General features: G+C 53.2%; 1 protein-coding gene across 1 annotated transcript in view; it reads right to left on the bottom strand.

Annotated features, from left to right (window-relative positions):
• Nucleotides 1-27317, bottom strand: part of LOC137305868 (latent-transforming growth factor beta-binding protein 4-like) — an 85267-nt gene that overhangs the window by 2527 nt on the left and 55423 nt on the right. The window contains 19 exon segments of the mRNA XM_067974804.1: nt 82-234; nt 1689-1832; nt 1961-2089; nt 4350-4427; nt 7379-7561; nt 8131-8274; nt 9154-9279; nt 9744-9872; nt 10144-10266; nt 13230-13355; nt 15142-15267; nt 15683-15802; nt 16899-17024; nt 17855-17986; nt 19390-19455; nt 23084-23171; nt 23174-23226; nt 24651-24815; nt 26967-27089. Of these exon segments, the coding sequence (XP_067830905.1) occupies nt 82-234; nt 1689-1832; nt 1961-2089; nt 4350-4427; nt 7379-7561; nt 8131-8274; nt 9154-9279; nt 9744-9872; nt 10144-10266; nt 13230-13355; nt 15142-15267; nt 15683-15802; nt 16899-17024; nt 17855-17986; nt 19390-19455; nt 23084-23171; nt 23174-23226; nt 24651-24815; nt 26967-27089 (2334 nt within the window).

Below are 27317 nucleotides of genomic sequence, written 5' to 3'. Positions count from 1 at the left end.
TGGGGGAACGGGTCCCCAAAGGGCGCCGACCCCCCCGCTGGGGGAGGGGCGTGTGGGTCAGGGGGCAGGGGGCAGCCTTACCTGTATTTCTGGTCGGACAAAGGGCACAGTCCATTCCCCAGGCCTCGCCGTACTGGCAGCAGCATTCCGTGTAGGTGGTCGGTCTCTCCAGGAAAGGCCGTTTGCACAACAGGTTCAGGCCGACTTCTTGCCAACAGAGAGCCATGTGGACATCTGAGAGGGAGAACGGGGTGGGGGTGGGGGTGGGGGAGAGGGGGAGAAAGAGAGGGGGAGAGGGAGAGAAAGAGGGGGAGAGGGGGAGGGGGAGGGGGAGGGGGAGGGGGAGAAGAGAGGGGAGAAGAGAGGGGGAGAGGGAGAGAAAGAGAAAGAGAGGGGGAGAGGGAGAGAAAGAGAGGGGGAGAGGGGAGAGGGGAGAGAGGGGGAGAGGGAGAGAAGAGAGGGTGAGAGGGGGAGAAAGAGAGGGGAAGAAAGAGAGGGTGAGAGGGGGAGAAAGAGAGGGGGAGGGGGAGAGAAGAGCGGGGGAGAGGGAGAGAAGAGCGGGGGAGGGGGAGAGAAGAGCGGGGGAGAGGGAGAGAAGAGCGGGGGAGGGGGAGAGAAGAGCGGGGGAGGGGGAGAGAAGAGCGGGGGAGAGGGAGAGAAGAGAGGGTGAGAGGGGGAGAAAGAGGGGGGAGGGGGAGAGAAGAGGCGGGGGAGAGGGAGAGAAGAGCGGGGGAGGGGGAGAGAAGAGCGGGGGAGAGGGAGAGAGAGCGGGGGAGAGGAGAGCGGGAGGAAGGAGAAATGTAAAATTATAGAAATAAGAATACATGAATCCAATTCCGTGACCTTGTTAGTGACCCCACTGCTCTGTTGCCTATTGGATCAGTAACCCTGGGGTCGTGAGTTCAAATCCCACCATTTGTAAAGTTTGTGAAACTGATTTCAAGAAACCGGGTAACTTGAGACCCCAAAACTGACCATGAAGCTGTCGGATTGTCCTAAAAACCCAACTAGTTCATTAATGTCCTTCAGGGAAGGGAACCTGTCGCCCTTACCGGGCCTGGCCCACATGGGACCCCAGCCCCAAACTACGCGGGTGACTCTATGAAGCACAGTAACAAGAAAAATAATCAATCCAATGGGACCCCACCAGGTGAGGGCTGGAGCAGCTCAGGGAGAACCAGTGCCTTCTCAGGGCAACTCAGGATGGGCAATAAACAAGACTCGCCAATGTTACCCACATCCCGAGAACAAATAATAACGAGAGGGTCAGTCACTGGGCAGGAGGCAGTGAGATGGATGCTCTGCCAAGGGTCTTGTGTTGGTCCTAACAGGACTCGGGGGCAACATTACAAATGGCCACTTGCCACCGGGCCTCAAAGCTGCTGTTTAGTTCTGGCGAGCCGAGCTCTCGGCCGGCTATACAGGACAGGAGATCTCCTCCCGCGCTGTCAGCCCGAGCAGAGCCTGTGGCGAACGCCGGGGAATTGGGGCTGGACGCAGAACACAACCTGCTCAGGCGTCGCTGTCAGATCCTAATGTGCCACAGGGCGCACATGGGTGAAATCAGGATCTGGCCGCGAGTGGGCAGGGCCCGAGGGGGGTGGGTGGTGGGGGGAGGCTCTGCCTCTCCTGTACACGGACTATCCCACCTCTGTTCCAGCTACACCCTCGGTGAGGCCTGAACTTACCGAATAGCTCACTGGCGTTGGAGACACATCGATGGAAGGTTGGGTCAAGGACGAGAGGGGGGTTGCACCTGCAGTAATAGGATCCAACTGTATTCACACAATCACCGTTGTCACAAGCCGTGTCATCGTCACACTCGTCGTTATCTGCCGGGGGAGGGAGAGATGAACTTTGAACCTTGAGCTGGCCGAACCCTGACCCTACCCCCGAACTCGCTGCACACCCCAGTAATGGGGGCCCCACCGAGTGCCAACATTCGCTCCCGCTGACTCACCGATACACTCCAGTCGGACGGACTCATAGTAATATCCGCTCGGGCAGTAACACGAGAAGCCAGGGATTGTGTTCACGCAGACCCCGTTCTTGCAAACCTCAGACCCGAAGAGCGAGCATTCGTCGGCATCTGGCAACCAAGAGAATCAAATCAAGACACAGTCCCAGAGATTACATCCTCGGGACGTCCCAAAGCTCCTTACAGACAATGAAGTCATTTTTGAAGTGTAGTCACTGTTGTAATGTAGGAAACACGGAATCAAGCTCCCACAAACAGCAATGTGACAGTGACCAGGTAATCTGTTTCTGGTGATGTTGGTTGAAGGATAAAGATTGGCCCAGGACACGGGAAGAACTCCCCTGCTCGGCCTTGAAATAGCGACCCTGGGATTTTTTACGTCCATTTGAGACGGCAGAAGGGGGCTAGATTCAACATCTTATCCGAAAGACGGCACCTCCGACAGTGCAGCACTCCCTCAGAAATGCACTGGAGTGTCAGCCTGGATTGTGTCCTCAAATCTCTGGAGTGGGACTCGAACCCACGATCTTCTGACTCAGAGGCAAGAGTGCAACCCACTGAGCCACATATGACCCACTCACTGTGGAACTGTACAGAGTCACTGTTTATTCAGGGTAAGGGTCACTCACTATGTAACTGTACAGAGTCACTGTTTATTCAGGGTAAGGGTCACTCACTATGTAACTGTACAGAGTCACTGTTTATTCAGGGTAAGGGTCACTCACTATGTAACTGTACAGAGTCACTGTTTATTCAGGGTAAGGGTCACTCACTATGTAACTGTACAGAGTCACTGTTTATTCAGGGTAAGGGTCACTCACTATGTAACTGTACAGAGTCACTGTTTATTCAGGGTAAGGGTCACTCACTATGTAACTGTACAGAGTCACTGTTTATTCAGGGTAAGGGTCACTCACTATGTAACTGTACAGAGTCACTGTTTATTCAGGGTGAGGGTCACTCACTGTGTAACTGTACAGAGTCACTGTTTATTCAGGGTGAGGGTCACTCACTGTGTAACTGTACAGAGTCACTGTTTATTCAGGGTGGGGGTCACTCACTGTGTAACTGTACAGATGTAGTTCCGTGAAATTTAATTTAAAATAAATTTGTTGGACTATAACTTGGTGTTGTAAAATTGTTTATAACTGTACAGAGTCCCTGTTTATTCAGGGTGAGGGTCACTCACTGTAACTGTACAGAGTCTCTGTTTATTCAGGGTAAGGGTCACTCACTGTAACTGTACAGAGTCACTGTTTATTCAGGGTGAGGGTCACTCACAGTGTAACTGTACAGAGTCACTGTTTATTCAGGGTGAGGGTCACTCACTGTAACTGTACAGAGTCTCTGTTTATTCAGGGTAAGGGTCACTCACTGTAACTGTACAGAGTCACTGTTTATTCAGGGTGAGGGTCACTCACAGTGTAACTGTACAGAGTCACTGTTTATTCAGGGTAAGGGTCACTCACTGTAACTGTACAGAGTCTCTGTTTATTCAGGGTAAGGGTCACTCACTGTAACTGTACAGAGTCTCTGTTTATTCAGGGTAAGGGTCACTCACTGTGTAACTGTACAGAGTCACTTTATTCAGGGTAAGGGTCACTCACTGTAACTGTACAGAGTCACTGTTTATTCAGGGTGAGGGTCACTCACTGTAACTGTACAGAGTCACTGTTTATTCAGGGTAAGGGTCACTCACTGTGTAACTGTACAGAGTCACTGTTTATTCAGGGTAAGGGTCACTCACTGTGTAACTGTACAGAGTCACTGTTTATTCAGGGTAAGGGTCACTCACTGTGTAACTATACCCAATGTACGTTACCACCAGGAGATGAAATAGTAAAATAATCTCTTTTGTTGGGGTATAAATGCTGCAAGATGAGAAACCATGTCGGTCAGATACCTGAGGCAATGGCTGCTGTGTTGCTGCCATCCTGTGGCAACAGCCAAGTATTGCAAGAGTGAAGCCTCATTGCGTGTGAGACGTGGCTGGGTGACCCTCCGTTGGAGGGTTGTGACAGCTGACAGAAAGGCTGCTCTTTACGAGGGATCTGAGAATCATCGGAACTGAACTTTAATCTACACAGCACCCCTCACACTGGGCATGAGGATAGAGAGAAACCAAGGGGGAGGAAAAGTCATATTACAGTTGAAGCAACTGGTTTTGAAGGGGATTTGAGGAAGTGAGACAAACGTCAACAAAGTGTAGATGAGGGAGAGGGTCAGACCCTCGAGTGAAGGTTGAGTGGGTCACAGTTTGAATCCAGACATTTTCTGAACGCTTGGTTTAAAATCTCCCAGAGAAGCAAGAAGAGAATTCTGGTTTTACTGATTCCAGTGTTCGAGGGCTGATTCCAGCTGCTCAACTCACCTTTGTAGTTTCTTCCAAAAGGTGACTGTGGGATGGAGAGGAATCCCTGCCCTTGAGGGCACAGTGACTGATATTCATCTGTAACAGAGTAAAGACACACAGATCAGGAAAAATACTCAAGTACTGCGGACACCGGATTCTGCACATTTAAAAAATTAATTCTTGAGATGTGGGCGTCGCTGGCGAGGCCGGCATTTATTGCCCATCCCTAATTGCCCTTGAGAAGGTGGTGGTGAGCCGCCTTCTTGAACCGCTGCAGTCCGTGTGGTGAAGGTTCTCCCACAGTGCTGTTTGGAAGGGAGTTCCAGGATTTTGACCCAGCGACAATGAAGGAACGGCCGATATATTTCCAAGTCGGGATGGTGTGTGACTTGGAGGGGAACGTGCAGGTGGTGTTGTTCCCATGTGCCTGCTGCTCTTGTCCTTCTAGGTGGTAGAGGTCGCGGGTTTGGGAGGTGCTGTCGAAGAAGCCTTGGCGAGTTGCTGCAGTGCATCCTGTGGATGGTACACACTGCAGCCACTGTGCGCCGGTGGTGAAGGGAGTGAATGTTTCGGGTGGTGGATGGGGTGCCAATCAAGCGGACTGCTTTGTCCTGGATGGTGTCGAGCTTCTTGAGTGTTGTTGGAGCTGCACTCATCCAGGCAAGTGGAGAGTATTCCATCACACTCCTGACTTGTGCCTTGTGCGTGCTGCGCCCAGGGGCAGGGTGCACTCTGTTCTTTGCACCCTCTCAGCGGATGGACTGGTCTCCCGACAACGGGACAAGTGATAATAATAATGATAGAGGCTCAGTGCCGACTCCTCTGATAAAATGGGGCCCAACTCCTCTCGAAGCTGCCGTCTGTGTGAACAGATTCTGGGCCTGAAGGATGCAAGAGAAGCATCACAGCTGTGGGCATCGGGGGGCGTGGGCATCGGGGGGCGTGGGCATCAGGGGGCGGAAAGAGGCAGTGACACCGGCCGCCTGATGGCGGCCCCATTGAGAGCAGCCACTGCTGTGTACAATAGCGCCTCCAACAGGCCCTGAAGACACTGACTCCCGAAGGGGACCCATCGCCAAAACTCCACCAGTCCCTCAGTCAAGTGGCCATTTCTCATGTGAGCGCCAAGGCAGTAAGTGCGGAGGGTTGGTGAGTTCGAGTCCTGCTGCCCCGACAAGATAACTAGCGACTAAACCAAAAGCAAAAATACCGCGGATGCTGGAAATCTGAAATAAATACAGAAAATGTTGGGAACGCTCAGCAGCGTCAGTGGAGAAAGAAACAGAGTTAACGTTTCAGGTCGATGACCTTTCGTCAGAAAGTAATTAGGGATCTTCGTTCATCCATCGAGATCGACCCTCCCCTCCCCTCTGTTGTAGCATCCAATTGTTTCTTAAATGAATCGGAGATTTTCACTTCCACTTATTGATTCCAAGTGTTGGCCACACTGTGAAGAGCATTTTGACATCAGTCCGAAATTTACCTTTTACTTGTTTGAATATGTGACCCCTCGTTCTACCAATGCAATTTAATTTGAAGTAATATCCTGGATTACCTTTACCCATCTAACATCTCTCCATAACAGCTCCTCACAGACAACCTCTTTCTAGGCCAAAAAGCCTAACTTACAGTTTTAGCCTCCTTATCTAAGGAAGGATATACTTGCCTTAGAGGCGGTGCAGTGAAGGTTCACTAGATTGATTCCTGGGACGAGAGGGTTGTCCTATGAGGAGAGATTGAGTAGAATGGGCCCACACTCTCCGGAGTTTAGGAGAATGAGAGGTGATCTCATTGAAACATTTAAGATTCTTAGAGGGTTTGACAGGGTAGATGCTGAGAGGCCGATTCCCCTGGCTGGAGAGTCTAGAACTAGAGGGCATCGTCTCAGGATGAGGGGTCGGCCATTTAGAACCGAGATGAGGAAAAGTTTTTTCACTCAGAGGGTTGTGAATATTTGGAATTCTCTACCCCAGAGGGCTGTGGATGCTGAGTCGTTTTGAGTATATTCAAGGCTGAGATTGAGAGATTTTTGGTCTCTAAGGGAATGAAGGGATACGGAGATCGGGCGGGAAAGTGGAGTTGAGGTCGAAGATCAGCCATGATCATATTGAATGGCGGAGCAGGCCCGAGGGGCCGTATGGCCTACTCCTGCTCCTATTTCTTATGTCCTTATGTAACTGTACAGAGTCACTGCTTATTCTGCATAAGGGTTACTAACTGTGTAACTGTAGCATCTTTACATTGGGTTAGCGCTAATGTATTCAGAAGGGCTTCGCCCCCTGGACACCTTTTAGGATAAGGGGAGAAATTGCTACACTGCCCCTGAGCCGGGGAACTCGAGAGCAGATGCCCTGATGCCATAAGTATGGGTTAACTGTGGCTTTGTTTTTTTTATTATTCGTTCATGGGATGTGGGCGTCGCTGGCGAGGCCGGCATTTATTGCCCATCCCTAATTGCCCTTGAGAAGGTGGTGGTGAGCCGCCTTCTTGAACCGCTGCAGTCCGTGTGGTGAAGGTTCTCCCACAGTGCTGTTAGGAAGGGAGTTCCAGGATTTTGACCCAGCGACAATAAAGGAACGGCCGATATATTTCCAAGTCGGGATGGTGTGTGACTTGGAGGGGAACGTGCAGGTGGTGTTGTTCCCATGCACCTGCTGCCCTTGTCCTTCTAGGTGGTAGAGGTCGGGGGGTTTGGGAGGTGCTGTCGAAGAAGCCTTGGCGAGTTGCTGCAGTGCATCCTGTGGATGGTACACACTGCAGCCACAGTGCGCCGGTGGTGAAGGGAGTGAATGTTTAGGGTGGTGGATGGGGTGCCAATCAAGCGGGCTGCTTTGTCCTGGATGGTGTCGAGCTTCTCGAGTGTTGTTGGAGCTGCACTCATCCAGGCAAGTGGAGAGTATTCCATCACACTCCTGACTTGTGCCTTGTAGATGGTGGAAAGGCTTTGGGGAATCAGGAGGTGAGTCACTCACCGCAGAATACCCAGCCTCTGACCTGCTCTTGTAGCCACAGTATTTATACGGCTGGTCCAGTGTACCCGGCCTTACCCGAGCCAGGCACGGGGCAATGGTAGATTTGGCACTCACTGCCCCAGCCCTCGCCGACCGTACAGCAGCACTCCTGCCTCGTCACGTTCCGTGCCAGAACGTTCTCGCACAGCTGCCCGTCGTTCAGGTTGTAGTAACACTCGTTCTCCTCCCTCGCCGGCCCTCGAGTGAACACCGGCCGCGCTGAAAGAGAGAGAGAGTGTGTCAGAAGGTAAGAAACAGCAACTCCACCATCGAGCTCATGGGCACTCTTCCCCCCCCCATCCGATTATACGTAGAAGTCACAATATGGGAAACAGGCTGTCCGTGTCAGCGTTTATTCTCCAAACAAGCAAATATTCCCAATCTCATTTATCCGCCCCGTTCCCAGATCCCTTCAAACCCTTTTCCTTCATCCAATCTAATCCTGAATGTGGACATAATTTTTACCTCAACCGCTAACCCTGTAAGTGAATTTGACAGGCACAAAACTCTGAAGGTTTCTCCTGCCCTCTGTTCTAAATCTCTCACATTTAATCTTCTCTCTCTGGCACTAAGGAGGGAAAGTTCTTTGCACGGCCCCCGATGCCCGAAAGTCATCGAGCAAAAACATCAGAATATGACATGAATGTGACGGAACTAATGCACAGGCCACGATTTGGGACCTGCGCACGCCTCAGTTCCAAGTCCCAGAGAGACCAAATATCGTCCTGGTCTTTAGAAGATCGAGAGCAGAGGGTAAAGCAGAGAAACGAGCAGCCAGTAAAAGGTACCGTGGATATCTCGGAGAATACACCGTCCTGTCCTTGGATCGAACTCTTCCTTTCCATCTGGGCAGAGGCAGAAGAAGGAGCCTCCCACATTCTCACAGACGGCCGTGCCGCAGACGCCCTCCATGACCTCGCACTCGTTCACATCTGCGGAGAGAGTGAAAGTTTTACGATGGAGAGAGTCGGACGAATTTGGACCGTTCACGTTTACACTGATCCCCGTCCTTCATTTCTCTGGGCCTTTAGCCCAGCAAACATCGCGGACTCGCTGCAGCTCCAGCGGCAGCAATCCTCAGACCTTCAAAAGATAATAACACTTCAAGTTGCAGTAAGGCCTGTGGGCACCTCACCAAGCAAGTCCATATTCAAGTGTGAGCCCGGAGAGTAAGTGTTGGGCAAAGGATATTGGACGTTGGCCAATATCTGTACATAGACATCCCAGCAGGAGGCACTGGTCAGTGGGTCAGAGAAGGGAGTCCGATTGACTTTGGTTCCTTGGGCCCTAATTGCTTTCCCAGCTGCAATCAGCTAACACAGCACAGACAGAGGGTGAAACCTGGGATCTCCCTGGTCTGGTTAACTCAGTATCATGGACAAGTGAATTGTCGCGGTCTCCATGAAATTGGAAAAATCCCTTCAGAAGCCACCTCGGTAAAAAACGAAAACAGCCACCAAAAATCACCGACCACAAAACGCAGACAAAATGGTTCCGTACAGGAACCCAGAAAAGCGGGAATGTGAATTCCCGTTTATACAAAGCATCTTTAATGTAGAAAAACGTCTCAAAGGTGCGATCGATAAAACAACGGCCAACGTGGTCTAACTCTCTGAGCCCATCGTTAGTGTTTCCCAGCAGCCCAGTCCACACCTCAGGAGATGAATTGGTCTCACCTTCACCCTCTGCACCATCAGTGACATTTGCCACTTGTCTTTACATTGCCATAACTCCCCGGTCCGGTTACTGCCGCACAGACGCTGCGGTGCGGCCTTAAAACACGTTCTGTGCCTCGGTGCCATGCGACTCACCCACACACCCGGAGCCATCCGGCGCCCTCTGGTAACCCTGGTCGCAGTGACACTGGAAGGACGCGGCTACGTTCTGACAGTAGGCGTAGGGCCCGCAAACCGTGGCATTGACGCACTCGTCGATATCTGCAAGGGAGACAGATGGGGGAGGAAGGTGGTTCAGTCTTGAATGCAGCCGTCGCATTTGATTTGTGTCTGATGGGGGAGCGAGGGGGCTCGGGGAGCGAGGGGGGGCGGGGAGCGAGGGGGGGCGGGGAGCGAGGGGGGGGGGCGGGGAGCGAGGGGGGGGGGCGGGGAGCGAGGGGGGGGGGGCGGGGAGCGAGGGGGGGCGGGGAGCGAGGGGGGGCGGGGAGCGAGGGGGGGCGGGGAGAGAGTGTTAAACGATGATTTCATACAATGAGGGGCTTCTGTGCCCCTTAATATCCTCAAGTCCGCCCCTCTTCCCTATTCAGTCCCCGCAATGTGTTTAACATCTTCCCAAACTGCAAAGGGACACAAATCAGGACATTCCCCCCTCGGAGGGAATGGTTCAACAGGCAGAGCTTTGTGGCCGAGAGCAGGAATTGATCGAGGGATTTGCGGAGACTCACCGATACAGTCCTGCGCTGGACTGAGGAGATATCCCACACCGCACTCCGTGATACACTGGAAGGAGCCTGGCCTGTTCTCACATCGCTTGGAGCCACAGATGTTTGGATATTCCACGCACTCGTCCAGATCTGTTGAAAAGAGAAAAGGGGCGGACACAGGTTGATTTAAAAAAAAGTCTGTGTGGAAAAGTCATTCACAGCACCAACTTCTCACCTCTGGGACTTGGGGTTCAATTCAGCCCAGACCAGGTCCTAATGAGCGTGGCCAGGCCCCTCGGGAGCGCGGGCCCCTCGCGAGCGCGGGCCCCTCGTCACTCACAGGGCAGCGAGTATCGGCAGCGGAGAAAAGCCACTCGTCACCTGACGGGTAACTCGGGGTCGGGAAAGGTCGCGATCTTACCCGTACAGCGGGAGCGGTCTTCGTCGACTCGGAATCCAGCCTCGCACGAGCACTCGAACGACCCCACGGTGTTGGTGCAGCGTCCCCGGTCACAAACACCTTCCCTGGTGCACTCGTCGACGTCTGCGAGGGGCAGAGAGCGAGGGGGTGGGGAGAGAGAGTTAAAACGATGATTTCATACAATCATTGTACTCCACATCCTTTCCTTCTTTTTAAATTGAGAAACTAAAGTGAAAGGCCAAAGTTAAGATATAGTAACTCAGGAAATGGTGATCCATAGTTTTGAAGTCCTGGAAAAGAACAAGTCAGAGCATGAGAGCGTTGGAGGGAGGGAGGGAGGGAGGGAGGGAGGAGAGCGTTGGAGGGAGGGAGGGAGGAGAGCGTTGGAGGGAGGGAGGGAGGGAGGAGAGCGTTGGAGGGAGGGAGGGAGGGAGGAGAGCGTTGGAGGGAGGGAGGGAGGAGAGCGTTGGAGGGAGGGAGGGAGGGAGGAGAGCGTTGGAGGGAGGGAGGGAGGAGAGCGTTGGAGGGAGGGAGGGAGGAGAGCGTTGGAGGGAGGGAGGGAGGAGAGCGTTGGAGGGAGGGAGGGAGTGAGGAGAGCGTTGGAGGGAGGGAGGGAGGAGAGCGTTGGAGGGAGGGAGGGGGGAGAGCGTTGGAGGGAGGGGGGAGAGCGTTGGAGGGGAACGTTGGAGGGAAGGAGGGAGGGAGGGAGGAGAGCGTTGGAGGGAGGGAGGGAGTGAGGAGAGCGTTGGAGGGAGGGAGGGAGTGAGGAGAGCGTTGGAGGGAGGGAGGGAGTGAGGAGAGCGTTGGAGGGAGGGAGGGAGGGGAGAGTTGGAGGGAGGGAGGGGAGAGTTGGAGGGAGGGAGGCAGGGGAGAGTTGGAGGGAGGGAGGGAGGGGAGAGTTGGAGGGAGGGAGGGAGGGGAGAGTGGGGAGAGTGGGAGGGAGGGAGGGGAGAGTTGGAGGGAGGAAGGTTTAGATGAGCACTGATCCTAGTAATAGAATCTTACAGCACAGAAGGAGGCCATTTGGCCCATTGTGCCTGTGCTGGCTTTTTGAAAGAGCTGTCCCATTTAGTCCCACACCCCAGCTTTTTCCCCATAAACCTGTAAATGACTCCCCTTCAAGCACGTGTACGATTGCCTTTTGAAAGTTCCCGTGGAATCTGATTCCACCGCCCTTTCAGGGAGTGCGTTCCAGATCTTAACAACCCTCTGTGTGAAAAAAATTCTCCTCATTTCCCCTCTAGTTCTTTTGCGAGTTATTTTAAATCCGTGACCTCTGGTTACCGACTCACTTGCCAGAGGAAACAGTCTCTCCCTACTTGCTCTGTCAAAACCCCTCCTAATTTTGAACACCCCTATTAGGTCTCCCCATAACCTTCCCTGCTCTATGGAGAAGCTGGGATTGTTCTCCAATCTCTCCACGAAACTGAAGTCCCTCATCCTTGGTATCATCCTGGTAAACCCTCTCCAAGGCCTTGACATCCTTCCTGAAGTGTGGTGCCCAGAATTGGACACAATACTCCAGTTGAGGCCTAACCAGTGATCTATAAAGGTTGAGCATGACATCCTTGTTTTTCTACTCAATGCCCCTGTTTACAAAGCCGAGTATCCCATTCGCTTTCTTAACCGCCTTATCAACTTGCCCTGCCACCTTCAAAGATTTGTGAATATTCACCCCCAGGTCCCTCTGCTTTTCCACCCCCCTCAAAATAGCACCATTTAGATTATACTGCCTCGCTGTGTTGTTCCTCCCAAAGTGCATCACTTCACACTTATTTGCATAATTTGCATCTGCCCTGTGTCTGCCCATTTCACCAGTCTGTCTATGTTCTCTTGAAGTCTGCTACTATCCTCCTCACTAATTACTACATTGCCAAGTTTTATATCGTTCTGATAATATAGAGGCTAAGAAAGTGGGTGGGGGAAGAGGGAGGGGGGAAACGAGAGGGACAGACTGTGTGTGGGTGATGGAGGAGCTGGTATCTGAGAGTGGGACAGACTGCGTGTGGGGGTGATGGAGGAGCTGGTATCTGAGAGTGGGACAGACTGTGTGTGGGGGTGATGGAGGAGCTGGTATCTGAGAGTGGGACAGACTGCGTGTGGGGGTGATGGAGGAGCTGGTATCTGAGAGTGGGACAGACTGTGTGTGTGGGTGATGGAGGAGCTGGTATCTGAGAGTGGGACAGACTGTGTGTGGGGGTGATGGAGGAGCTGGTATCTGAGAGTGGGACAGACTGTGTGGGGGTGATGGAGGAGCTGGTATCTGAGAGTGGGACAGACTGTGTGTGGGGGTGATGGAGGAGCTGGTATCTGAGAGTGGGACAGGCTGTGTGTGGGGGTGATGGAGGAGCTGGTATCTGAGAGTGGGACAGACTGTGTGTGGGGGTGATGGAGGAGCTGGTATCTGAGAGTGGGACAGACTGTGTGTGGGTGATGGAGGAGCTGGTATCTGAGAGTGGGACAGACTGTGTGTGGGGGTGATGGAGGAGCTGGTATCTGAGAGTGGGACAGGCTGTGTGTGGGGGTGATGGAGGAGCTGGTATCTGAGAGTGGGACAGACTGTGTGTGGGTGATGGGGGAGCTGGTATCTGAGAGTGGGACAGACTGTGTGTGGGGGTGATGGAGGAGCTGGTATCTGAGAGTGGGACAGACTGTGTGTGGGGGTGATGGAGGAGCTGGTATCCGAGAGTGGGACAGACTGTGTGTGTGGGTGATGGGGGAGCTGGTATCTGAGAGTGGGACAGACTGTGTGTGGGGGTGATGGAGGAGCTGGTATCTGAGAGTGGGACAGACTGTGTGTGGGGGTGATGGAGGAGCTGGTATCTGAGAGTGGGACAGACTGTGTGTGGGGGTGACGGACGATCCATTCCAGTAAATAAGGGGTTCCTTTCCCATCATTCACCGGTAAACTGGCGATCATCGTGAGCACAAGACTGGATTCGGGGTGGGGAAAGAGGAGGAGGAGGAGGAGGAAGGGGGGAGGAAGGGGGGAGGGAGGAGGGGGAGGCTTTGAGATTGATGTGAGAGATAAACATAAAGCAAATACATGTTAAAATACCAATGCCTGGTTAATGTAGGAATCTCACCAAGACAGGTGGAGAGATCAGCTGATGTTACGAATCCCTCAGCACAGAGACAGGTGTAGGTTCCCACCGTGTTCAAACACTCCCCGTACGGAGCACAGAAATCTCCTTCAAAACACTCGTTGATATCTGAAAAACCATGAAAAGAATCTTAGCAAAAACTCCGTCAACTCTCGGAGTTAAACCCGCCCCTCCCCCGAGCCGGCGCAGTACCTCAGGAGCTGAGGTGATATTGCTCGTCACTTGTTTAAGTTTAAAAGTGAATCTTAAACAAGAGTTTTTTTTGCAGAAGTGCTCAGCAGCCCAACACTGAACCCCGTCAGACAGACTCTGAAACTGGAAAACAGGGCAAAAACAGTGCAAGCATTAACTTTAAAAAAAAATTCGTTCATGGGATGTGGGCGTCGCTGGCGAGGCCGGCATTTATTACCCATCTCCCTTGTGTTGGTTCACTCACCACCTGCCGCAGGCCCAGTCTGGCAGCGATGTCCTTCAGGACTCGGCCAGCTCGGTCAGTAGTGGTGCTACCGAGCCACTCTTGGTGATGGACATTGAAGTCCCCTACCCAGAGTACATTCTGTGCCCTTGCTACCCTCAGTGCTTCCTCCAAGTGGTGTTCAACATGGAGGAGGACTGATTCATCAGCTGAGGGAGGGCGGTAGGTGGTAATCAGCAGGAGGTTTCACTTGCCCATGTTTGACCTGATGCCATGAGATGAGGACTCCCAGGGCCACTCCCTCCTGACTGTATATCACTGTACTGCCACCTCTGGTGGGTCTGTCCTGCCGGTGGGACAGGACATACCCAGGGATGGTGATGGAAGAGTCTGGGACGTTGGCTGAAAGGTATGATTCTGTGAGTATGGCTATGTCAGGCTGTGACAACAATAGAGCAGGAGGAAAGAATATGCATTTATATAGCGCCTTTCACATCCTCAGGATGTCCCAAAGCGCTTTACAGCCAATGAATTACTTTGAAAGCGTAGTGACTGTTGCATCGTAGGAAACGCAGCAGCCACTAATGTGCACAGCAAGATCCCACAAACAGCCACTGAGATGAATGAAGAGCTAATTTAGTTTTGGTTGAGGGAGGTACGTCGGCCAGGACACTGGGAGGACTCCCTGCTCTTTGAATATTGCTGTGGGCTCCATTACATCCACCTGAACGGGGCCAGAGTTTAAATTTATCATCAGAAAGGTGACAGCTCTGACAGCGCGGCGCTCCCTCAGCGCCGACCCTCCGACAGCGCGGCGCTCCCTCAGCGCCGCCCCTCCGACAGCGCGGCGCTCCCTCAGCGCCGCCCCTCCGACAGCGCGGCGCTCCCTCAGCGCCGACCCTCCGACAGCGCAGCGCTCCCTCAGCACCGACCCTCCGACAGCGCAGCGCTCCCTCAGCACCGACCCTCCGACAGCGCAGCGCTCCCTCAGCACCGACCCTCCGACAGCGCAGCGCTCCCTCAGCGCCGACCCTCCGACAGCGCAGCGCTCCCTCAGCGCCGCCCCTCCGACAGCGCGGCGCTCCCTCAGCACTACACTGGAGTGCCAGCCTGGATTGGTGAAGTAGGGGACACTCTTTTGAGCTTAGGGCTGAGGCACTCTGCTGGGGCAGAGTACAGGGAGCTTCTGTGAACCTCGACAATAAGGCTTGTCAGGTCATTGAACCATGGGGAGCATCACAGCCGAGTATGATCTTGATCTGACGCAATGTCCACGTACACGGACTTTCCAGGAGGGCCCACTCACTGATAGCTTCCCCTCCCTAACCCAGATATCAGGGTAATCGCTGCCCATCTAAGATCGGGATTCCATCCTGGGATATTCTTTACGGCTCATCTCTTCAATACCTTAGCTACGTGAGACAATGGGGAACTTTGTAGAATTGCCTGTATTTCTGAAGTAAAAGGTAAGCATCGAACCTGCACATTGATTGGTGTCAGCGCTGAGCCGGTAACCAGGGTTACAGTCGCAGTGATACGAGCCCTCGGTGTTCACACATACTCCAGTGTCACCACATGTCGCACCCGTCACACACTCGTTGACATCTGTAGGAACGCAGAAACAAACAGTTACCCAGCCTTTCTTAGCCAGTGACATCGAATTGCTCCTCTCAAGGGGAGAGGATATCTAGGCGAGTACCAGGCCCCAATGAGGCCTGTCAGCAAACCGATCAGACAATGGATTACTCACACTTGACGTGACTGAGACTGTTCCCAATCTGTTTGAATGTTTCTCCGTGTTACATTTTTATTATGTTGGGTGTGTGCTGCCCTGGGAGTGTTTGATGGGACAGTGTAGAGGGAGCTTTACTCTGTATCTAACCCATGCTGTACCTGCCCTGGGAGTGTTTGATGTTGTTAAGAGGAAAGCTGAGTCAAAGAGCCAATTCCCTCCCACAGCCCGGCACAGTTACGGTTTGTTAGTTGGCGGAACGTGATTGCAGCAATGGGCTCTGATTACCTGAACACTTTCGATTGTGGATCTTGTAGCCGGTGGGACAGGGCAGGCAGCGGAACGATCCCAGCGAGTTAATGCACTCGGAGTTTGGACAGGCCGAAACATCCAGACACTCGTCAATATCTGCAAGGGAGCAAATGGGACTGAGCACAGGTTCGATGTGGAAAGCCACCATCAGGATGAGTACTGAGATCACTGACTCGGGTCTGGGCCGTGAGTAAAGCTGGGTTTTATCCTGAGAGTCTTCGATTGTCACTTTCTCTCAGTGTTACCGATAAAACTACAATGGGACCAAATCTGAGTTTTCCCTCCCAAGCTCCAAAAATGCTGTCCTACAAACTCTTCCTCTTCAGTGTTGCGACAGTGAGGAGAAACTTCTTCACTCAGAGGGTAGTAGGTCTGTGGAATTTGCTGCCCCAGGAAGCTACATCACTAAATAAATTTAAAACAGAAATAGACAGTTTCCTAGAAGTAAAGGGAATTAGGGGTTACGGGGAGCGGGCAGGAAATTGGACATGAAGCTGAGTTCGGATCGGTCAAGGCCCTGTGGGTGGCGGAGAGGGCCCAGGAGCTGAGTGGCCGGGTCCTGCTCCTACTTCTTGTGTTCTTTAGATTTGAGGTTAGGATCAGATCAGCCATGATCTTATTGAATGGCGGAGCAGGCTCGAGGGGCCGATTGGCCTACTCCTGCTCCTATTTCTTATGTTCTTATTCCTCCCGTCTTTAATTCATCCTCTCCTCGAGCTTCAAAACTGTGAAACTCCTCACTCTCTTTAAAAACCCAACCTTGGCAGCAGATAATCACTGCTTCCCCATTTACCTCACCTTTCTCCTACTCTGTGACGACCTTTACCGCGAGCCCTGACCTCAGTGTCACAATTTAAAACTCCCCATGGGCCGCACCAGAATTCCCGCCTCTACCCCCCCCTCCCAGCAATGGGCCGCCCCAGAATTCCCAAATCCCCCCCTCACCCCCCAGGGCGGAAAAGCACGGAATTCGCTTTGTGTAAATAACCCTGTTTCCCCAACTTGCAACAGGGCAGACGATGGCCCCCAGACTGTCTGGCGGGAGTCTCGTCCCCGTCGCACGTACAGCCACCGGCCAGACATTTCCGGCCCGTTGTTTTTATAGATTGGTTTCCCTGGGTGTTCGGGTCCCGTGAACCGTCCACGGCCCGAGGCAGCGTCTGATTTACAGGAAGGACAGGTCACTCTTTACCGATGCAGTCAGTCCCGTGCGAATTGGCCGTGAATCCCCTCGAACAGACGCAGCGGAAACTGCCAGCTGTATTTTTACACCGGCCATTAGGGCACGGCTGTGGGCTCTGCCGACATTCGTCAGTATCTGCGGGGAGAACACACGCCAAAACATCGTGATTCGTGGGGAAGACCAAACATCTGGCCATTGAATCCAGGTCAAAGCACAGGCTGCACCCCAACATCTGGTGTCGAATCCCAACCGCCACCCCCCCCCCCCAGGCTATTCGACCACCTCGTCCTCATCTGATGCCCAGGCACGAGCTCCTTTCTCAATAGGAAGCCCTGTCTGACTTTCCCCCTCCCCAGACTGTCACGTCCCCACCATCACTGCCTGACCCCACAGGCTAGGGATTCATAGTGTCACAGTAGGTACAGCAGAGGGGCAAGGCCATTTGGCCCATCGTGCCTGTGCTGGCTCCCCGAAAGAGCTGTCCAATTAGTCCCACTCCCCCCCACCCCAGCACCTTCCCCACAGCCTTGCAAATATTTTTCCTTTCAAGTATCTAATCCAACTTCCCCTCGAAAGCTACCACTGAATCTGCTGCCACCGTCCTTCCGGGCAGTGCAGTCTAGATCAATGCAACTCGTTGCTTAAAAAAATGCTTCCTCGTGTCACCTCTCTTGCCGATCACCCTAAATCCGTGTCCTCCACCCACTGACCCCCTCAGCCACTGGAAACAGTTTCTCCTTGTTCACTCTGTCAAAACCGGTCGTGGTTTTGAACATCTCCAGGCCTCCTGACTTTGCGGCTTAGAGCTACTCCTGGCGGAGAGGAGGCCTGTACCCCAGTGAACCCACCATTACAAGAACATCCTGAGCAGTAAGTCTGTCGCCGTAGCAACCCACGGCAGCGAAAGGCCTAAGTCACTGGTCTAGAGCTTCGCGGTGCCCGGTCCCCCTCCGCCACCGACTCACCGACACACCGGGAACGCTGGAGGTTCAGCTGGAAACCGGTGTTACAGGTGCACGTGTAACCCTGCTGCCGAGTCACACAGCGGCCTGGTCCGCAAACCTGGGGCGCTCGCTGACAGATGTGAACCTCTGGAGCTAGGAGACCGAGAACAGAACACAAGAGTTAGCACGACTGGACGAACGGAGATCGAGATAGCCCAGTGACAACCACAGGCTGAGGGGCAGACGGAGCGAGGGAGGCAGCACAACAACAACTTGCATTTATATAGCGCCTTTAATGTGGTAAAACACGCTTCACAGGAGCGTTATCAAACTAAATTTAACACTGAGTCACATAAGCTCTATGAGTCATATTAGGACAGGTGACCAAAAGCTTGGTCAAAGAGGTAGGTTTTAAGGAGCGTCTTAAAAGGAGAGAGAGGTGGAGAGATCGAGGGAGGGAATTCCAGAGCTTCGGGCCTGGACAGCTTTAGGCAGGGCCGCCAACGGTGGAGCGATTAAAATCGGGGATGCGCAAGAGGCCAGAATTGGAGGAGCGCAGAGATCTCGGAGGGTTGCACAACAGGCATGAGGGAGACAAAGGGATAGAAAAGGAGAGTGAAACAGAGAACAATAGAGAGAGGAGATGGAAAAAAAAGAGGAAGACGGAGAGAAGCAAAGAAGAAAGAGATAAATAAATACAAAAGGGAAAGAGAAAAAACAGAGACAGAAAGAGACTGGTAGAGATGCAGAGAGATGAGCGATAGAAAGGGAGAAAGAGAGAGAGATAGAGAGAGAAAGCGAGAGAGAGTTGAGAGAAAGAGACAGACAGACACAAGATAGCCAAGCAGAGAGACCGAGAACAGTCAGTCTTTTCAAGCTCGATTAAGATCGACGAATATTTTTCTGATACGTTTGAAGGATTTGTGCATAGCTTTTGAGAAAGTTGTGAAGTCCAGGTTACTGGGCGATCATTGTACATGCAGCGTGGGGAGGATGTGAGGGGGCCGAATTTGACCCTGTAACACAGGGCACTGCGCACGCCACATCACAGGGGGGGAGCAGGGCTTCAGATCTGTTCCTGGAGACTATTTACTGCCCTCACAACACTGGCATTGTATCCGGCAGAAGCTGCAGTCACTCCCACAGTTCCTGCCCTCTCTCCCCCGGGTCCGAGTCCAGCTGAACGACTATTAAAAACGTCAGTCTTTGGACATAGATCAGGCAGCACCGGAAACTTAAAGAGCAATTTTACAAAGAATTATTTACATCTCGCAGCAAAACAAAGGCGGCTCAGCTCTGAGCAGCTGTTAATAAATCAGGACAGGGAGGAGAGGGAACTCTGAATGTTGGGTCCAGGGGTACACAACCCACAGCCCATAAAGGGGCAGGCGGGAGGGATTCTTCGAGTGCTGAGCTCCCAAACTCGACACGGAGAAACAGAAACTCAGAACCCGAGAACGGGAACGGTTGATGTCTGGCTGCAAAAGACGAGGTTTTATATATATTTTTTAAAAAAGTTTAATTTCCTGAGATCTTGATCTGTTCCCCTCGCACACCTGGAGTGGGAGTCCTGGGTACAGCACTTGTGGTCAGCAGACTAGTCGTTCCCCTCAATCTGGGAGCTTCGTAGAGGAAAAGAAAGAAAATCAGGACATTACTTTTCCACAAGAGGTGGATTGCAGTGAGTTTGAATTCAGCTCAATGAGTCTGCTGTGGACACACACACCCTTACTTAACATGCACACGAATCCCACACACGGTCCACACACACCCTTACTTAACATGCACACGGATCCCACACACGGTCCACACACACCCTTACTTAACATGCACACGGATCCCACACACGGTCCACACACACCCTTACTTAACATGCACACGGATCCCACACACGGTCCACACACACCCTTACTTAACATGCACACGGATCCCACACACGGTCCACACACACCCTTACTTAACACGGACACGGACCCCGCACACGGTCCACACACACCCTTACTTAACATGCACACGGACCCCGCACACGGTCCACACACACCCTTACTTAACACGCACACGGACCCCGCACACAGTCCACACACACCCTTACTTAATGCGCACACGGACCCCGCACACAGTCCACACACACCCTTACTTAATGCGCACACGGACCCCGCACACGGTCCCACACACACCCTTACTTAACATGCACACGGACCCCGCACACGGTCCACACACACACACACCCTTACTTAACATGCACACGGACCCCGCACACGGTCCACACACACCCTTACTTAACACGCACACGGACCCCGCACACGGTCCACACACACACACCCTTACTTAACATGCACACGGACCCCGCACACGGTCCACACACACACACCCTTACTTAACACGCACACGGACCCCGCACACGGTCCACACACACCCTTACTTAATGCGCACACGGACCCCCGCACACACCCTTACTTAACACGCACACAGACCCCGCACACGGTCCTCACACACCCCTTACTTAACACGCACACGGACCCCGCACACGGTCCACACACACCTTTACTTAACACGCACACGGACCCCGCACACGGTCCACACACACCCTTACTTAACATGCACATGGACCCCCGCACACGGTCCACACACACCCTTACTTAACACGCACACGGACCCCGCACACGGTCCACACACACCCCTTACTTAACACGCACACGGACCCCCGCACACGGTCCACACACACCCTTACTTAACACGCACACGGACCCCACACACGGTCCACACACACCCTTACTTAACGCGCACACGGACCCCACACACGGTCCACACACACCCTTACTTAATGCGCACACGGACCCCACACACGGTCCACACACACCCTTACTTAATGCGCACACGGACCCCGCACACGGTCCACACACACCCTTACTTAATGCGCACACGGACCCCGCACACGGTCCACACACACCCTTACTTAATGCGCACAACGGACCCCGCACACGGTCCACACACACCCTTACTTAATGCGCACACGGACCCCACACACGGTCCACACACACCCTTACTTAATGCGCACACGGACCCCACACACGGTCCACACACACCCTTACTTAATGCGCACACGGACCCCGCACACGGTCCACACACACCCTTACTTAATGCGCACACGGACCCCACACACGGTCCACACACACCCTTACTTAATGCGCACACGGACCCCGCACACGGTCCACACACACCCTTACTTAATGCGCACACGGACCCCACACACGGTCCACACACACCCTTACTTAATGCGCACACGGACCCCGCACACGGTCCACACACACCCTTACTTAATGCGCACACAGACTCCGCACACGGTCCACACACACCCTTACTTAATGCGCACACGGACCCCGCACACGGTCCACACACACCCTTACTTAATGCGCACACAGACTCCCGCACACACCCTTACTTAACATGAGAACAGTCCACACACACGATCCACGCACACGGACCCCGCATACCCTCACTTAACATGACAACAGTCCACAAACTGTCCACACACACACGGTCCAGTTACTGGTCGATCCCACCCCGTAGTCTCACAGACACTACCTCTCCCCTCTGCCTCCCGACTCTGATCCATTCATGTCTTTGAGGAAGTAACGGTCAGGGTGGATAAAGGGGAACCAATGGATGCAGTATATTTGGATTTCCGATAAGGTGCCACACAAAAGATTACTGCACAAGATAAGAGCTCATGGTGTTGGGGGAAGATACTGGCATGGATAGAGGATTGGCTAACTAACAGAAAATAAAGAGTCGGGATAAAAGGGTCATTTTCAAAATGGCAATCTGTAACTAATGGGGTGCCGCAGGGATCAGTGCTGGGGCCCTCAACTATTTACAATATATATCAATGACTTGGACGAAGGAACAGAGTATCTTGTGGCCAAATTTGCTGATGATACAAAGATAGGTGGAAAAGCAAGTTGTGATGAGGACACAAAGTGTCTGCAAAGGGATATTGACAGGTTAAGCGAATGGGCAAAAATTTGGCAGATGGAATATAATGTGGGAAAATGTGAAGTCATCCACTTTGGGAGGAAAAATAAAAAAGCAAAATATTATTTGAATGGAGAAATACTACAAAATACTACGGTACAGAGGGATCTGGGTGTCCTCGTACATGAAACACAAAAAGTCAACATACAGGTGCAGCAGATAATCCGGAAGGCAAACGGAATATTGGCCTTTATTTCTAGGGAGATGGAGTATAAAAGCAGGGAAGTCATGCTACAACTGTACAGGGTGCTGGTGAGGCCACACCTGGAGTACTGCGTACAGTTCTGGTGCCCTTATTTAAGGAAGGACATACTTGCATTGGAGGCAGTTCAAAGAAGGTTCACTAGGTTGATTCCGGGTATGGAAGGGTTTAGAAGAATGAGAGGAGATCTTATTGAAACATACAAGATTCTGAGGGGACTCGATAGGGTAGATGCTGAGAGGATGTTACCCCTCATCGGGGAATCTAAAACTTGGGGGCATAGTCTCAGAATAAGGGGTCGCCCGTTTAAGACGGAAATTAGGAGGAATTTCTTCTCTCCAGAGGGTCGTGAATCTTTGGAATTCTTTACCTCAAAAGGGTGGAGGCTGAGTCATTGAATACATTCAAGGCCACATTTTTGATCAGCAAGGGAGTCAAAGGATAGGGGGAAAGAGGCGGGAAAGTGGAGTTGAGGTAAAAATCAGATCAGTCATGATCTCATTGAATGGCGGAGCAGGCTCGAAGGGCAGAATGGCCTACTCCTGCTCCTATCTCTTATATCTGGGTTCCTGGCTGAAGGCCAGCTGTTTGGCTAGACCCAGCGGTGGTCAGTCACAGTCTGAGCTTGCCCCCCCTGCCATCTTGTGACCACAAGCAAGATGAACGGCCACTAAGGTTTCAGAAGCTGAAGGTATGTTTCTCTTTTTATTGCCATTCTCCGCCCTCTGCTGTAAGTTGCCGTTTCTCAACTAGACAGCGATTGCCAGTGGGATACTCAACTATAGGAGGCATCGCCAGTGAGCCCGGCCCTGTGCTCACCCAGTGATCAGCAGCGAGGAATCTGCTTGGGCTTTTTCCTTCCCCTGGCCAGGAGACCTCGTTGTAGGCGGCCGTACGAGAGCGGTGAACCCATCACAGATCGAGCCTGGGCAGAGCTCGAACATTGCCCATCAACACAGAAGAAATCCACCAGTGATACTGGCCCGAAGGTTCCCCTCCCACCCTAAGCTTACCCGGCGTGGACTGTCTGTGTCTGTGATGATCTGCAGTCGCGAGCCCTCGGCCCCGCTCTCTCCCGTTAGCCGGTTGCCGTGGCGGGGGTCTGTCCTGGTGTAGTGGTAACCAGGTCCCGCGGGACAGATCTCCCGAAATCCATCTGAACAGAGAGGTGAGACTCTGAACCTTAGAAGCGATGAACAGCCAGAGTGCCCTTCAACTCACGGGCTTGTACCTGGAAGACCCGTGACCGTGACCATGGTTCTGGTTCTAGACCTGGGCCTAATCCCGGTCTTGGTTCAGTAACCCAGAGGTCATGAGTTCAAACCCGACCAGGGCAAGTTGCGGAACTGAATTCAACAAATTTGGTAATTTGTGAGTTGTCGCCAGAAAAAGTGACCATGAAGCTGCAGTTTTTGTTGTAAAAACCCAACTGGGTCACTCCTGTCCCTGAGGGAAGGGAACCATTTACCCCTCCTCCCGGGCCCGGCCTACACGCGACTCCAGGCCCACACCCTTAATGCTAGTTGAAATAGGGCCCAGCAGCACCTTCTCAGGGGGAGGGGAACATGGAATAAACCCCCACACCCCCAAAACAAATGAACCCCAAAAGCTTGGGGTTCAAGGTCTGACTAAGATTCTCCAGTGAGGGAGTTTCACCGATCCGTCCGCAGCAAACTGAACCCAGCCCCCCACAGACCACGTACAATGTGCTCCGATTCACTCAAGCTTCTGGGGAGTTACCAAACACGGAGATAGACTGAGTTATTTCTCTCAGACCTTCTTCCCTTCTCATCCTCTCTCTCCCTGTCCTCTCTCTCTTCCCCCCTCTCTGATTCCCTTTCTCTTTCCCCCTTCCCCTCACCGTCTCCCTGCCCCTCCCCTCCCCCGTCTCCCTCCCTCCCTTTCCCCTCCCCTCCATCTCCCTCCCTCCTCTCCTCCCCCCTTCCCCCTTCCCCATTCCCACTCCCCCATTCCCACTCCCCCCCTTTCCCTGTCCTCTCTCTCTCTTCCCCCCCTCTCCGACTTCCTTTCTCTTTTTCCCCCTTCCCCTCTCCGTCTCCCTGCCCCTCCCTCCCCCTTCCCCGTCTCCCTCCCTCCCCTTTCCCCTCCATCTCCCTCCCTCCTCCCCGTCTCCTTCCCCGTCTCCTTCCCCCTTCCTCCATCTCCCTTCCCCTCCCCCATTCCCACTCCCCCCTCCTCCCATCTCCCTCCCTCCCCTCCCCCATTCCCACTCCCCCCTCCTCCCATCTCCCTCCCTCCCCTCCCCCATTCCCACTCCCCCCTCCCCTCCCTCCCCTCCCCCATTCCCACTCCCTCCCTCCATTCCCACTCCCCCCCCTCTCCCCATTCCCACTCCCCCTCCCCTCCCCCATTCCCACTCCCCCTCCCCTCCCCCATTCCCACTCCCCCCCTCCCCTCCCCCATTCCCACTCTCCCCCCTCCCCCTCCCTTCACTCCCCCTCCCCCCCACCATCTCCCTCCCCTCCCCCTCCCCCCCACCATCTCCCTCCCACCCCGAGGAGGGTCACGTAAAGCTCCAGCCTGTGACTGGCCTTTTTGCGAGTTCCCACCTGCGATTACCTGAGAGTGGGGACGGACATTTCTGGCAGGTTGGGCCCCATCCTTTCCCCACTCGGCTGCAGCAGCAGATTTGTTTGGTGATGTTCTGTAACACTGGCAGAGAGCAGGAACCAATCCTCCAGATCCGGTAGCAAGGCCCCCTGGTCAGCGATATAACCTGCTGAGCTGAAACATCGAAACCACAGCCAGCTGGTCAGCAAATACAGGTAACACATCCCACAAGGCAGCAGTGGTCTCCTGTACCTCACCCTGCCGGACTCCAAATAGTGAGCACGGCAAGCTATTCAACTGTGGGAGGAACTCAATAGCTGACTCTGTCCCCACTAGGGCCGTGAACTTTCCAACAAGCTCGCTGTGCAATGCACAGGGCCATGAACCCTGGCTGGTTCCCACTCCCTAGCACTGAGCCTTAACTGTTGCCCCCGCTGAGACCAGGTAAAAGGATAGAGCAGTTTGAACCCGATATGTCCCTGGGCTGTAGCACTCTGGGCAGCGTATTCACCCACTCGGCTGCCAGCGATTGCGTGGGCGTCTGAGCCAAGAGCAGAAAGGCTGAGAGCTGCAGCCCGATCTCAAAACCAGGCGTGAGCAGGCATCTTCACATCAACATTGTGTATCACACAGTCTGTCCCACCCTCAGATACCAGCTCCTCCATCACCCCCACACACAGTCTGTCCCACCCTCAGATACCAGCTCCTCCATCACCCCCACACAGTCTGTCCCACTCTCCGATACCAGCTCCTCCATCACCCCCACACACAGTCTGTCCCACTCTCAGATACCAGCTCCTCCATCACCCCCACACACAGTCTGTCCCACTCTCAGATACCAGCTCCTCCATCACCCCCACACACAGTCTGTCCCTCTCTCAGATTCCAGCTCTCCATCACCCCCACACACAGTCTGTCCCTCTCTAAGATACCAGCTCCTCCATCACCCACACACACAGTCTGTCCCTCTCTAAGATACCAGCTCCTCCATCACCCACACACAGTCTGTCCCACCCTCAGATACCAGCTCCTCCATCACCCACACACACAGTCTGTCCCACCCTCAGATACCAGCTCCTCCATCACCCACACACACAGTCTGTCCCACTCTCAGATACCAGCTCCTCCATCACCCCCACACACAGTCTGTCCCACTCTCAGATACCAGCTCCTCCATCACCCCCACACACAGTCTGTCCCACTCTCAGATACCAGCTCCTCCATCACCCCCACACACAGTCTGTCCCACCCTCAGATACCAGCTCCTCCATCACCCTCACACAGTCTGTCCCACTCTCAGATTCCAGCTCCTCCATCACCCCCACACAGTCTGTCCCTCTCTCAGATTCCAGCTCCTCCATCACCCCCACACAGTCTGTCCCACTCTCAGATACCAGCTCCTCCATCACCCCCACACAGTCTGTCCCACTCTCAGATACCAGCTCCTCCATCACCCACACACAGTCTGTCCCACTCTCAGATACCAGCTCCTCCATCACCCAATTTCTCCCCCCTCCCCGAGACACTGTCTATAAGTATTCCCAGTGACCCCCAGTGGTGATTAGCCTCCTTCAATTGGGATTTTCTTCATGGCAAGTATTGGGGTTTTGATTGGGAGTTGGGTGTTTAATCATTTTCGGCCGGGTCTAATTCCACTCTCCCCAGACGGACGGACAGTCCCACGGACATGGTCCAGTTTTGTCAGACGGTTCCCAAACCCTTTTTTAAAATGTTCTCTCCTCTTTCTGTCTTATGTAACCAAACCAGAGGAGCGACTGAGACTATTTCCAGTGGAGCAGAGAAGGCTAAGAGGAGATTTAATTGAGATTTTTAAAATTGCAAGGAGTTAGAAAAATCAGGGACAAGGGTCATCAATTTAAAACAGTCACAGAGAGTGAGGAGAGAGTCGGAAGAAATGCCTTTACACGGAGGGTTGTTGGAGTCTGGAATGGTTGAGGCAGAGACCATTAAATCGTTTGAGGGAAAATTGGATAACTATTTGAAGCAGAGGATGATATGGGGAGAGAGAAGGGCAGGGTGGCACGTGGCTAGATTAGATTTAGATTGCTTTAGCTATTGGCTGCCATGGACACGATGGGTCGAATGCCTCCTTTTGCGCTGTAAACTCGGATTCCCTGGCGTTCTCGTATTATTTTGATGTTGTCCTGCAGGTCGAGGCTGAAACCTTCACCTGGAGGTGGGGCGGAAAAGGCAGAGCAGATTCGCGAGTCGGTCTTGCCGATCGTACACCTAACACGGTCGAATCCGCCACGTGTTGGGGTCTCTGCGTCCCCCTGTTTCTCTGCTGTCGGTCTGATCACTTACAGATGCACTGGCTCTTGGAGGTATCCTGGACAAAGCCTGGGCTACACACACAGCTGTAACCACCTCTCACATTCAAGCACCTGCCGTTCTGACAGATTTCTGGCGCCGAGCATTCATCGATGTCTGGAAGAAGCACAACGAGAGAGACATGGCTATAATGATGGTAAACTTAACGCTCTGCACCGGAGGTAGCCTACAAACAGCGCTAGGTCAAAAGCTTACTTGTCTAGTTTTATGAGCGCTACAATACTGACAGGCAGGATCTCTGGGCGATTATACTGTACTTAGTTTTCATGCCTGGATGAAAGTTCTTAGCAAAAAGCCAACAGAATGTAGAGGTGGCATCTGTTT

The sequence above is a fragment of the Heptranchias perlo genome, chromosome 41 (genome assembly GCF_035084215.1).
Source record: "Heptranchias perlo isolate sHepPer1 chromosome 41, sHepPer1.hap1, whole genome shotgun sequence".
In the NCBI taxonomy this organism is placed as follows: Eukaryota; Metazoa; Chordata; class Chondrichthyes; order Hexanchiformes; family Hexanchidae; genus Heptranchias; species Heptranchias perlo.
The sequence above is the reverse complement of the archived record's forward strand: the minus strand, read 5'-3'. Positions and strand labels throughout refer to the sequence as shown.